Consider the following 12,864-nt stretch of genomic DNA (forward strand, 5'->3'; position numbering starts at 1 on the left):
GATATGAATCCTGAGGTTGAGACAGGGAATCAAATAGAAAATATTAGTGTAGATGCCATTCAATTTATTGCAGAGTTATAGATTATTAGAAATGTTTCCAGTTCCGGCAGACATAACTAAAGCAGCCTAATTGTAAATTGATGGATAAAATAGGTGTATGCCTGGCTAAAGAGATGAGTCTTTAGTCTAGACTTAAACTGAGTGTGTGTGTGTGTCTGAGTCCTGGACAGTGTTCGGAAGACTATGCCATAGTTAAGGAGCCAAATAGGAAAAGGACCTACCTTCTTTTGTGGATTTTGATATTCTAGGAATTATTAACATTTAGTCTCCAAATCTGTCCGTGGCACACTTCTGTTGGGTTGTATTACATTTTGTTACATTGTGTTGTGTTGCTTTAAGAGTTGTCGATTTAATATATAAATTTTTATTATAATTAATTATATAAACAAATAATATCAAATCAGATCCCTTTATTGTCCCTCAACCATACAGGTGAAACTCGAAAAATTAGAATATCGTGCAAAAGTTCATTAATTCCAGTAATTCAACTTAAAAGGTGAAACTAATATATTATATAGACTCATTACAAGAAAAGTAAGATATTTCAAGCCTTTATTTGATATAATTTTGATGATTATGGCTTACAGCTTATGAAAACCCCAAATTCAGAATCTCAGAAAATTAGAATATTGTGAAAAGGTTCAGTATTGTAGGCTCAAAGTGTCACACTCTAATCAGCTAAACACCTGCAAAGGGTTCCTGAGCCTTTAAATGGTCTCTCAGTCTGGTTCAGTTGAATTCACAATCATGGGGAAGACTGCTGACCTGACAGTTGTGCAGAAAACCATCATTGACACCCTCCACAAGGAGGGAAAGCCTCAAAAGGTAATTGCAAAAGAAGTTGGATGTTCTCAAAGTGCTGTATCAAAGCACATTAATAGAAAGTTAAGTGGAAGGGAAAAGTGTGGAAGAAAAAGGTGCACAAGCAGCAGGGATGACCATAGCCTGGAGAGGATTGTCAGGAAAAGGCCATTCAAATGTGTGGGGAGCTTCACAAGGAGTGGACTGAGGCTGGAGTTACTGCATCAAGAGCCACCACACACAGACGGGTCCTGGACATGGGCTTCAAATGTCAAACGTCTTACCTGGGCTAAAGAAAAAAAGAACTGGTCTGTTGCTCAGTGGTCCAAAGTCCTCTTTTCTGATGAGAGCAAATTTGGCATCTCATTTGGAAACCAAGGTCCCAGAGTCTGGAGGAAGAATGGAGAGGCACACAATCCAAGATGCTTGAAGTCCAGTGTGAAGTTTCCACAGTCTGTGTTGGTTTGGGGAGCCATGTCATCGGCTGGTGTTGGTCCACTGTGCTTTATTAAGTCCAGAGTCAACGCAGCCGTCTACCGGGACATTTTAGAGCACTTCATGCTTCCTTCAGCAGACAAGCTTTATGGAGATGCTGACTTCATTTTCCAGCAGGATTTGGCACCTGCCCACACTGCCAAAAGTACCAAAACCTGGTTCAATGACCATGGTATTACTGTGCTTGATTGGCCAGCAAACTCGCTTGACCTGAACCCCATAGAGAATCTATGGGGCATTGCCAAGAGAAAGATGAGAGACATGAGACCAAACAATGCAGAAGAGCTGAAGGCCGCTATTGAAGCATCTTGGTCTTCCATAACACCTCAGCAGTGCCACAGGCTGATAGCATCCATGCCACGCCGCATTGAGGCTGTAATTAATGCAAAAGGGGCCCAAACCAAGTACTGAGTACATATGCATGATTATACTTTTCAGAGGGCCGACATTTCTGTATTTAAAATCCTTTTTTTTTATTGATGTCATGTAATATTCTAATTTTCTGAGATTCTGAATTTGGGGTTTTCATAAGCTGTAAGCCATAATCATCAAAATTATATCAAATAAAGGCTTGAAATATCTTACTTTGCTTGTAATGAGTCTATATAATATATTAGTTTCACCTTTTAAGTTGAATTACTGAAATTAATGAACTTTTGCATGATATTCTAATTTTTCGAGTTTCACCTGTATGCACAAGTGCAACAGTGGGTGAAAGTCTTTGGTGCAGTTCCAAGCAACATAGCAGTATGATAATTACAACAGTTTACACATCTTGTTACGCAATACAATATACACCTAATAATAAACAATATACACAAAATAAGAAGACTGTATACAATAAAAGTAATATACAGTATACACAAAATAAAAAATATATCCCCCCCTCTCATATCCAGTCTGAGGCTAATAAAGTGCGGTGCTGATATATGTATCGTGAGCGATCAAGTGTTCAAAAGTCTGATTGCTTGGGGGAAGAAGCTGTCATGAAGTCGGCTGGTGCGGGTCTTGATGCTGCGATACCTCCTGCCTGATGGTAGCAGTAAGAGCTTGTAACTCGATGGTAGCATGGCTCGGGTGGCTGGAGTCTCTGATGACTCTCCAGGCTTTTTTCACTCACCGCCTGGTATAGATGTCCTGGAGGGAGGGAAGCCCACCTCTGATGATGTGTCTGGCAGTTCGCACCACCCTTTCATGTGTGAAACAAATCAACGCAATCATATCCCGGACTGTAATAAGGCATATTCCACCTGTTTTCAGCAGGGGCAGTAAGCAAAATTCCAGCTTTATAGACAACACACAGCTGTACAGAGAACAAACCAAACTCAGGCTTGCTTGACATCAGCAACATCACAAGATGTGAATGCATTCAAACAGCTGGACGGAGCATAATTCCGAATGCAGGGATCTCGAGACGTGATTATTCTAAGTTTCAAACTGTTTAACTTGACACAGCAACCTAAAAACACTGTATTTATGATGCGGTGCAACAAAAGCGCTCAAAGTTTTTGAATGACACAGGTGTACATTGATGAAACCTTTGAAAAGCCTTTCTAATTATATATTTCTGCATTGTTACGTTGCATTATGTTACATTGCATTACGTCATTACGCTGTATTATTAAATAATTTATATTACTTTGTTGCATCATTACGTTATGTTGCATTAATTTATTGTTTTTTTTTTTGTGAATTTAGTGAATCTGACAAAAATTATATTTTCCACAAATAAAATTGAGCATATTTTTGGGCCATTATGATTGTTTGCATTATGGCATAGTGTTTTTCACAATTCTCTATACAGTTTCAATACCACCACAAAAACTAACATCATTATGAACACACTGTTTTAAAAAGTTAAATATTAATTTAAAGATTAACAAGTTATTAATGCCTGGCATATTGTAAGTAAGCCAAATTAACAAATTGTAAATGCCACTAATTTTCCAATTAGTGCCTTTGATTTTGGGGTGAAATATGACACGGACATGTTCTTGACAGCCTTTGTGATATTCATTCGCAGTGATGAGATAAACAGGCAAGTACATTTTAGAGAAAACTTCACTCTCCCAGCAAGATTTGAGTTTTGAGAATTTTTCTCAAGAGTAGATCATGCTCAAGAAGTGAGGTTTCAGCTCATTTTTATGTTCTGACTGTTTATTAAAGCAATGCTTTGTGAAGAGAGCACACAGCTTGCTTGGTTAGTGATTAGATTTAGAACACCATAGAACAATAATTACTTTTAGTTAACAAAGCAGATGTTTATGTGATTAGCTCTTTGCTGACATTACTGCCTCTCCCATGTTAATTACAGTTCCTGAGGACTTGTGCAGATGTCTTCCGGCTTCTCCCCTTTCTGGTTTTTATCATCGTTCCATTTATGGAATTTCTGCTTCCCATTGCAGTGAAGCTTTTCCCTAACATGCTGCCGTCTACCTTTGAGACACAGTCCATAAAGGTACACTGACCTTTTCACCTTTGGGTTTTAATCCATAAAGACCCTAAAGACCATAATCTTATTTTTGTTCCTCTACTTATACAATACTTTTACCTAATCTATGTGATCCACATATGATGCCGTGTGTGTTTGTTTGTGTGTTTTGCAGGAGGAAAGGCTGAAGAAGGAGCTGAGAGTGAAGTTAGAGATGGCAAAGTTCTTGCAGGACACAATCGAGGAAATTGCACTAAGAAACAAAGCAGCCAAAGGCAATGTGACCGAGGAGTTCTCCACTTTCTTCCAGAAGGTAGAGAATAGTCACACATGCTCAGATCTCATCCAGCTGTCCACACTAAGTGTCTGGGCTGCCAGCCGATGGGAAAAAAATTGTCATCAGTTGTTCCTAGCAGGCTACTCTGCCTTACAGGCTCCATATGGTTTGGATGAGGATGGGAATGGTGTTCGGGTATCTGCTGCCTGCCAGGAACAATCTGTGGCCCCTATACACAATGGTGTACTGCCATGCCATTCAAAACAAACCAAAGCATTGAACACAGCTCTTTATTGTCCCCTGGTGGTGATATTGATGATGTGCACTTTGATAAGGTAGAACAATGGTGTTCAAAAGTCCTCTTTATCATAGGCTTTTCTTTTCAAATTGTTATATTGCAATAACATTTTCATAAATGAAAACATGCACTCAAGCTGGCATGATATCCCAGCATGATTTGAGAACGTTTCAAAGAGCATCTTGTGTGCATTAATAGAATTGGATAAAATCCGAACTTTTGTGCAGAATTCTTAACATGGTCAATGTTATTTAATATATATAAATATATATATATATATATATATATATATATATATATATATATACATATGTTTAATACATATTTAATAACATTATATTCTTAACATGGTCAAAGTTAATTAATAACTTGTATATAAATAAACTCTCTAACTCCACCTTTCCTTTTACTCTCAGATACGTGACTCCGGAGAGAGACCCAGTAATGAGCAGATCTTACGGTTCTCAAAGTTGTTTGAGGATGAACTGACTTTAGATAATCTGACACGGCCACAGCTGGTTGCTCTGTGCAAGCTGCTGGAGCTGCAGTCAATCGGCACCAACAACTTCCTGCGCTTCCAGCTCATCATGAAACTCCGTGCCATCCGAGCAGATGACAAGGTTAAACAAGCCTATCCTTACTCATGAAAGTGTGTTCTTTTTCGTAGCTGAAACATATAAAATAAATGTTCACCTCTCCTAAACTATGAATAGTCAATTTGTTATGCTATGACTGATTTTAGCCATGCACAATATATTGGTGACCATATCAGGATCTGACAATATAATGTTTTTTTTTTTTAAAGTACTAAATATATAACAAAAATATAAATAATATGGATATATGTGTGTGTGTGTGTGTGTGTGTGGCATTCAACTGATCACAAAATATAGTCAGGACATATCTGATGAATAAAAAAACAGCACCATCACTATTTGAAAAGTCATTTTTGATCAAGTCTAGACAGGCCCCATTTCCAGCTGTCATCACTCCAACACCTTATCCTTGAGTAATTATGCTAAATTGCTCATTTGGCACTAGAAAATCACTTGCCATTATATCAAACACTGCTGAAAGCTATTTTGTTCATTAAATGATTAACATTGTCTTTGTTTTTGAGTTGCCACAGTATGCAATAGACTGGCAGGTCTTAAGGTCAATATTAGGTCAAAAATGGCAAACAAAAACAACAGAAAAATAGCTTTCCCTAGAAACTTGTCAGTCAATTATTGAAAAACTGAAGATTTCATACAAAGCTGTACCCTACAGTCTTCAAAGACAAAGGACAACTGACTCTAACAAGGACAGAAAGACATGTGGATGTGCAACTAAACAAGAGGATAAGTACATCAGAGTCTCTAGTTTGAGAAATAGACGCCTCACATGTCCTCAGCTGACAGCTTCATTGAATTCTACCCGCACAACACCAGTTTCATGTACAACAGTAAAGAGAAGACTCAGGGGTGCAGGACTTTTGGGATGAATTGCAAAGAAAAAGCCACTTTTGAAACTGGAAACCAAAAAGAAAATATCGTGGGCAAAGAAACACAGACATTGGACAACAAATAATAGGTAAAGAGTGTTATGGATCTTAACCCCATTGAGCTTTTGTGGGATCAGCTAGACTGTAAGGTGCGTGAGAAGACAGCCACATCTATGGCAAGTTCTACAGGAAGTGTGGGGTGAAATGTCACATGAGTATCTGTAATGATTACCCTGTCTTGTCTCTCTGTTGCCCCCTTGTTTTCCATCTTGTCACTTTTCACTTAAGTTTTCACTTTAGTCCCTTATTTAATTCCATAGTCCACCCTGTCTCGTTTCACTGTTGCCCTCTCGTTTTCCATCTTGTTGTCACTTTAGTCCTTTATTTGATTCCACAACCCTCTGTTAGGGTTCGTATTCACTGTTCATTGTTTACACCTGCCCTGGTTAATTTGCCTTTGTTTTCTGTTTATCACCTTGTTACCTTGTTTGAGTTCTGTCCTTTCATTGGCCACCTTTCCCACGTTTGTCTATTTATACCCCGTGTCTTTGTGCTGTCTTTGTCGATCGTTGTTTGGTGTAAACCCGGTATGTGTTCCCTGCCCAAGTTCTCCGTTTTATCCTTCGTGTTTTAGTTAACTGTTTTATGCTTTATTTCCCCATCGTGGGTTGTTTGTTTGTGTTTATCTTCTGTTTATTCAAATAAAGCCTCAGCTGCGTTTGGATCCGTAACTCCTCGTCTGCCTCGTTACTCCAACATTACAGAACGATCGACCGCACATGGATCCAGCAGCTATCCGAGCCAAATGTCGGCTGCTCAATTTGCAGCAAGAGCACTACCCGCTCGTAGACCACGCTCGCTACTTCCTCCTCCTGGCCAACGCTACTGACTTCCCGGACTCTGCGCTGATGGTCTTCTTCAGGGATAGCTTAAATCCCTCGCTGAGGGAGCAGGTGCCACAGGCAACGCCCGGCAGCACTCTCCGCGACTACCTGGAGATGACCCTACTAGCGTGCAGCTCACCGCACCCTGTCACACCAGCCCCACCTGTCAGCGAGCCTGCCCCCACGCCGGTCGACCGTCCCTGAGCCAGCGCCTGTAGCCTCGACCGTCCCTGAGCCAGCGCCTGTAGCCTCGACCGTCCCTGAGCCAGCGCCTGTAGCCTCGACCGTCCCTGAGCCAGCGCCTGTAGCCTCGACCGTCCCTGAGCCAGCGCCTGTAGCCTCGACCGTCCCTGAGCCAGCGCCTGTAGCCTCGACCGTCCCTGAGTCAGCGCCTGTGGCCCGATCGTCCAAGAGCCAGTGCCCAAAGCCACGACCGTCCCGAGCAGGTGCCAGTAGCCACGACCGGTCCAAGAGCCAGTGCCAGTAGCCTTGACCGTCCAAGAGCCAGTGCCAGTAGCCATGACCGTCCAAGAGCCAGTGCCAGTGCCAATGGCCGTGACCGTCCAAGAGCCAGCGCCTCTCGAGCCTTCCAGGGCTCCTCCTCCCGAGCTTTCCAGAGTTCAGCCATCCGAGTTTCCGAGCTTTCCAGAGCTCAGCCATCCGAGTTTCCGAGCTTTCCAGAGCTCAGCCATCCGAGTTTCCGAGCTTTCCAGAGCTCAGCCATCCGAGTTTCCGAGCTTTCCAGAGCTCAGCCATCCGAGTTTCGAGCTTTCCAGAGCTCAGCCATCCGAGTTTCGAGCTTTCCAGAGCTCAGCCATCCGAGTTTCCGAGCTTTCCAGAGCTCAGCCATCCGAGTTTCGAGCTTTCCAGAGCTCCAGCCATCCGAGTTTCGAGCCTTCCAGAGCTCCGCCTCCGAGCCTTCCAGAGCTCCGCCTCTCGAGTCTTCCAGGACTCCGCCTCTCGAACCTACCAGGGGTCAGCCCTCAAGCCTCTCGAGCCTCCCAGGGCTCCACCTCCTGAACCTCTCGAGCCTACCAGGGCTCCGCCCCTAAGCCTCCTACGGCTCCACCCCCAGAGCCTCTCGAGCCTCCTGCAACTCCGCCTCACGGGGCCTCCTACGGCTCCGCCTCCAGAGCCTCCGATTGCTCCGCCTCTCGATCCACTCAAGCCTCTGACGGTTCCGCCCCCAGAGCCTCTTGAGCCTCCTACGGCTCCGCCTCTCAAGCCTCTCGGGCCTTCCGGAGCTCCGCCTCTCAAGCCTCTCGGGCCTTCCGGAGCTCCGCCTCTCGAGCCTCCCAGGGCTCCGCCCCTCAAGCCTCTCGAGCCTCCCAGGGCTCCGCCCCTCAAGCCTGTCGAGCCTCCCAGGGCTCCGCCCCTCAAGACTCTCGAGCCTCCCAGGGCTCTGCCCCTCAAGCCTCCCAGGGCCCCGCCTCTCAAGCCTCTCGAGCCTCCCAGGACTCCGCCCCTCAAGCCTCTCGAGCCTTCCAGGGCTCCGCCCCTCAAGCCTCTCGAGCCTTCCAGGGCTCCGCCTCTCGAGTCTTCCAGGGCTCCGCCTCTCGAGCCTTCCAGGGCTCCGCCCCTCAAGCCTCTCGAGCCTTCCAGGGCTCCGCCTCTCGAGCCTTCCAGGGCTCCGCCTCTCGAGCCTTCCAGGGCTCCGCCCCTCAAGCCTCTCGAGCCTTCCAGGGCTCCGCCTCTCAAGCCCCTCGAGGCTTCCCAGGGCTCTACCCTTCAAGCCTCTCGAGGCCATCCACGGCTCTGCCTTCCGAGCCTCCTCCTGAGCCTCCCTACGGCTCCGCCTCCAGAGCCTCCAGCGGCTCCGTCTCCTGAGCCTTCCTTGGCTCCGTCTCCTGTGCCTTCCTCAGCTCCGTCCCGGAGCCTTCCAGGCCTCCGCCTCAAGAACTGTCTCGGCGCCACGCCCTCAGCTCCGCCTCCTGAGCCTCCAGAGCCTCCCTCTGCTCCGCCTCCTGAGCTTTCCAGGGCTTCGCCCCGAGCCTCCTACGGCTCCGCCTCCAGAGCCTCCAGAGCCTTCTAGGGCTCCGCCTCTAGAACCTCCTTCGGCTCCGCCTCCTGAGCCTCCCTCAGCTCCGCCTTCTGAGCCTTCTCTCACGCTCCACGCTCGCCTCCCCGGCTCCACCTCCCGAGCCTCCCTCGAGCTCCGCCTCCCGAGCCTTCCACGGCGCCGCCTCCCAAGCCTTCTCACGGCTCTGCCCACAGGGTACACCATGGCTCTGCCTGCCTCTGCTCCGCCCCCAGGGTCTCCTGCGGCCCTGCCTATGCCTCCTCTTGGCGCCGCCACCCAAGTCTTCGACTGCCCGCCTCAGAGGTCCTCCTTGGCTCCGCCTCACGCGGCTCCGCCAGCTCCCCAGTGGCCACACCTCCCAGGTCCCCTGAACCGGCCATTGGCCCACGACCACCTCCCAGGCCACGAGCTGGCCTCTGTCCTGTGGCCTCCTCCCAGGCCTCCTGACCCGGTCCCTGTCTTGTGGCCTCCTCCCAGGGCTTCTGACCCTGTTCCCGTCCTGTGGCCTCCACCCAGGCCTCCTGCCCCTGTTCCTGTCCTGAGTCCTCTTCCCTGGCCTCCTGACCCAGTCCCTGCCCAGTGGCCTCCTCCCAGGCCCCCGACCCGGTCCCTGTCCTTGCCAAGTGGCCAGCTCCGGGCCATCTAAACCGGCCTCTGTTCTCGCGGCCACCTGACCCTGGTCCCTTGACACACCCCCATAGACTGCTTGCCTGCCCTCTCGGCCTCCATGGTCTATCTATCTACCCTCTCCACCTCCCTGGACTGCCTAATGGCCCCCATGGACTTCCTGCCTGCCCAGTGTACCCCCCTGGTCCGCCCATGTGCCCACTTGTCTCTGTCTGTTTGCCCCTGGTGCCCTCATTTTGGTTTTTCTTTGTGGGTCTTTTTACGTCTTTTGTTGTTTTGATCGTCTGGAATCCGATCCTTAAGGGGGCTATGTAATGATTACCCTGTCTTGTCTCTCTGTTGCCCCCTTGTTTTCCATCTTGTCACTTTTCACTTCTTAAGTTTTCACTTTAGTCCCTTATTTAATTCCATAGTCCACCCTGTCTCGTTTCACTGTTGCCCTCTCGTTTTCCATCTTGTTGTCACTTTAGTCCTTTATTTGATTCCACAACCCTCTGTTAGCGTTCGTATTCACTGTTCATTGTTTACACCTGCCCTGGTTAATTTGCCTTTGGTTTCTGTTTATCACCTTGTTACCTTGTTTGAGTTCTGTCCTTTCATTGGCCACCTTTCCCACGTTTGTCTATTTATACCCCGTGTCTTTGTGCTGTCTTTGTCGATCGTTGTTTGGTGTAAACCCGGTATGTGTTCCCTGCCCAAGTTCTCCGTTTTATCCTTCGTGTTTTAGTTACCTGTTTTATGCTTTATTTCCCCATCGTGGGTTGTTTGTTTGTGTTTATCTTCTGTTTATTCAAATAAAGCCTCAGCTGCGTTTGGATCCGTAACTCCTCGTCTGCCTCGTTACTCCAACATTACAGTATATGAACAAATTGACAGCTAGAATGATAAAGATCTGCAAAGCTGTCATTGCTGCACATGGAGGATTTTTTTTATGAGAACTCTTTGAAGTAGTTTAAGAAGTTCTAAATATTATTTTTTCTTTTCAAATTGTAATAGTAATTTTTCACGTTATTAATGTCCTGACTATATGTTGTGATCAGTTCAATGCCACTTTGGTGAATAAAAGTACCAATTTATTTCCATAAGAGCAAAATCTGTACATTGGCCACCTGTGTGTGTGTATGGATGGATGGGTGGATGGATGTACAATCAGGTCCATAAATATTGGGACATCTGTAATCTGGCCTTCCGGTTTTTGAGGCTCACCAATGGTTTACATCTTGTGGTTAACCCTCTGTATTCACTCTGGTGAAGTCTTCTCTTGATTGTTACATACACCTACCTCCTGGAGAGTGTTCTTGATCTGGCCAACTGTTGTAAAGGGTGTTTTCTTCACCAGGGAAAGAATTCTTTGGTCATCCACCACAGTTGTTTTCCGTGGTCTTCCGGGTCTTTTGGTGTTGCTGAGCTCACCGGTGCATTCTTTCTTTTTAAGAATGTTCCAAACAGTTGATTTGGCCACACCTAATGTTTTTGAAGCCTCTGATGGGTTTGTTTTGATTTTTCAGCCTCATGATGGCTTGCTTCACTGATAGTGACAGCTCTTTGGATCTCATATTGAGAGTTGACTGCAACAGATTCCAAATGCAAATAGCACACTTGAAATGAACTCTGGACCTTTTATCTGCTCCTTGTAAATGGGATAATGAGGGAATAACACACACCTGGCCATGGAACAGCTGAGCAGCCAATTGTCCCATTACTTTTGGTCCCTTAAAAAGTGGGAGACTCATATACAAACTGTTGTAATTCCTACACCGTTCACCTGATTTGGATGTAAATACCCTGAAATTAAAGCTGAAAGTCTGCAGTTAAAGCACATCTTGTTCGTTTCATTTCAAATCCATTGTGGTGGTGTATAGAGCCAAAAAGATTAGAATTGTGTCGATGTCCCAATATTTATGGACCTGACTGTATGTATGGGTGGATGGATGGATGGATGGATGGATGGATGGATGGATGGATGGATGGTCTTAAGGGCCATTCAGACAGAATGTGTTCTTGTGTTAAAAAAGCTAGATATAGTGCAACAAGTGGAAAAGAATGCAGGTGTCTTGGGGCACATGAGACGTGGAAAAAACAGTGTGACGTGACATAACGGTCAAACTCTTCTGTCTAGCACATTTACACAGAAAAACAATTAATAAACAGATGAATAATGAGCGCAAAAGCTTGTTCTGCGTAACTTTTCAACTGTACAACATAATTTGTTGGCCAATTTAACTGTAATATAAAATTCTAGATTGCAGAATTTGTTTGAATACAGTTTAATAATAAAAGTTAAGAAATATGTGTGATTGACAGATGATAGCAGAGGAGGGAGTGGACATTCTGAATGTCAATGAGCTGCAGTCAGCGTGTCGTGTGAGAGGGATGAGAGCTCTCGGGGTGACGGAGGAGAGGCTTAGAGAGCAGCTTAAACAGGTAACGCACACAACACTTTTCTTTAGAATCCATAATCACTTAATAGTACTAGGACTTCTCATCACATACAGTATTTTACATTGCTGCTCATTTGTCTTCCAGTGGTTGGAGCTTCATCTGAATCAGCACATCCCCACATCTCTTCTACTGCTGTCCCGAGCCATGTTCCTGCCAGACACACTGTCCCCTGAAGACCAGCTGAAAACCACACTACAGAACCTGCCCGAGATAGTGGTGTGTACACAATTAGGCTGTAAATATCAAGATATTATTCTTTTAACTATGTCATGCAAGCCTAATACACAGAGACTTTTAAACAGGGCTTAATAATCACCACTCACAATGCTAATGCTGCATTTTATTCTAAAACCAAAAATAAGAGGGTTTTTTTTGGTTGTGTGTGTGCATTCAGGCTAAAGAGGCACAGGTAAAGGTGGCAGAGCTGGACTTCTCTAAAGTGGATAATAAGACCAAGCTGGAGGCCACTCTGCAGGAAGAGGCAGCCATCCGCGAGGAGCACCGAGAGAGAGAGCTTGAGAGACTGGCTGACGCTGCAGAGAGAGCAAAGGAACAGGCTGCACAGGTCATTACTATCACCATCAGCTTTATTCTAACAGCTGTCCCCTATATAGTATTGTTGCAATGTTTATGTGTTTTAGGAGGGTGAGATGCTGGAGTTGGATGCAAACCGGCGGGTGGATGCTGAGCATGTTCTCTCCAGTGTAGATGTAGCCATTCATTCAGAAACACTACGAGATACTGCACCAGTAGTGGAGGGTATTAAGGTAACAGTCACATAACACATACACTCAAAAAAAACAAACAAACTTGTAGGCTTTACATTTGCTACTGTCTAGGTAATGTGATTGAAAGGCGGGACTTCCTACATCTGCCAAACTGAGCATTGTGATTTGTCTTATTTATCTTTTTTGTTAATTTCCTAAGTGGTCCATCTCCATATTCTGTCGCTGGAGTTACAGATCTGTCAGACTTGATTGTGTTGTAGAACATAAAATCTTTATCATGCTTGTTTTCATGTCACAGGTATTGCTCTTTCTCTGCTG

General features: G+C 45.5%; 1 protein-coding gene across 4 annotated transcripts in view; it reads left to right on the forward strand.

Moving 5' to 3' along the window:
* The window catches only part of LOC127617716 (mitochondrial proton/calcium exchanger protein-like), a 52,252-nt gene that overhangs the window by 27,459 nt on the left and 11,929 nt on the right, over window positions 1–12,864 (forward strand). For all 4 annotated transcript variants that reach the window (XM_052089784.1, XM_052089785.1, XM_052089787.1 and 1 more), the window contains exons 4-10: window positions 3,671–3,814; window positions 3,963–4,100; window positions 4,779–4,982; window positions 11,681–11,800; window positions 11,903–12,034; window positions 12,213–12,383; window positions 12,460–12,585. In XM_052089784.1, coding sequence (XP_051945744.1) covers window positions 3,671–3,814; window positions 3,963–4,100; window positions 4,779–4,982; window positions 11,681–11,800; window positions 11,903–12,034; window positions 12,213–12,383; window positions 12,460–12,585 — 1,035 coding nt within the window. The remainder of the gene's footprint in view (window positions 1–3,670; window positions 3,815–3,962; window positions 4,101–4,778; window positions 4,983–11,680; window positions 11,801–11,902; window positions 12,035–12,212; window positions 12,384–12,459; window positions 12,586–12,864) is intronic.

Source organism: Xyrauchen texanus, chromosome 24, assembly GCF_025860055.1.
Source record: "Xyrauchen texanus isolate HMW12.3.18 chromosome 24, RBS_HiC_50CHRs, whole genome shotgun sequence".
NCBI classification, from domain to species: domain Eukaryota; kingdom Metazoa; phylum Chordata; class Actinopteri; order Cypriniformes; family Catostomidae; genus Xyrauchen; species Xyrauchen texanus.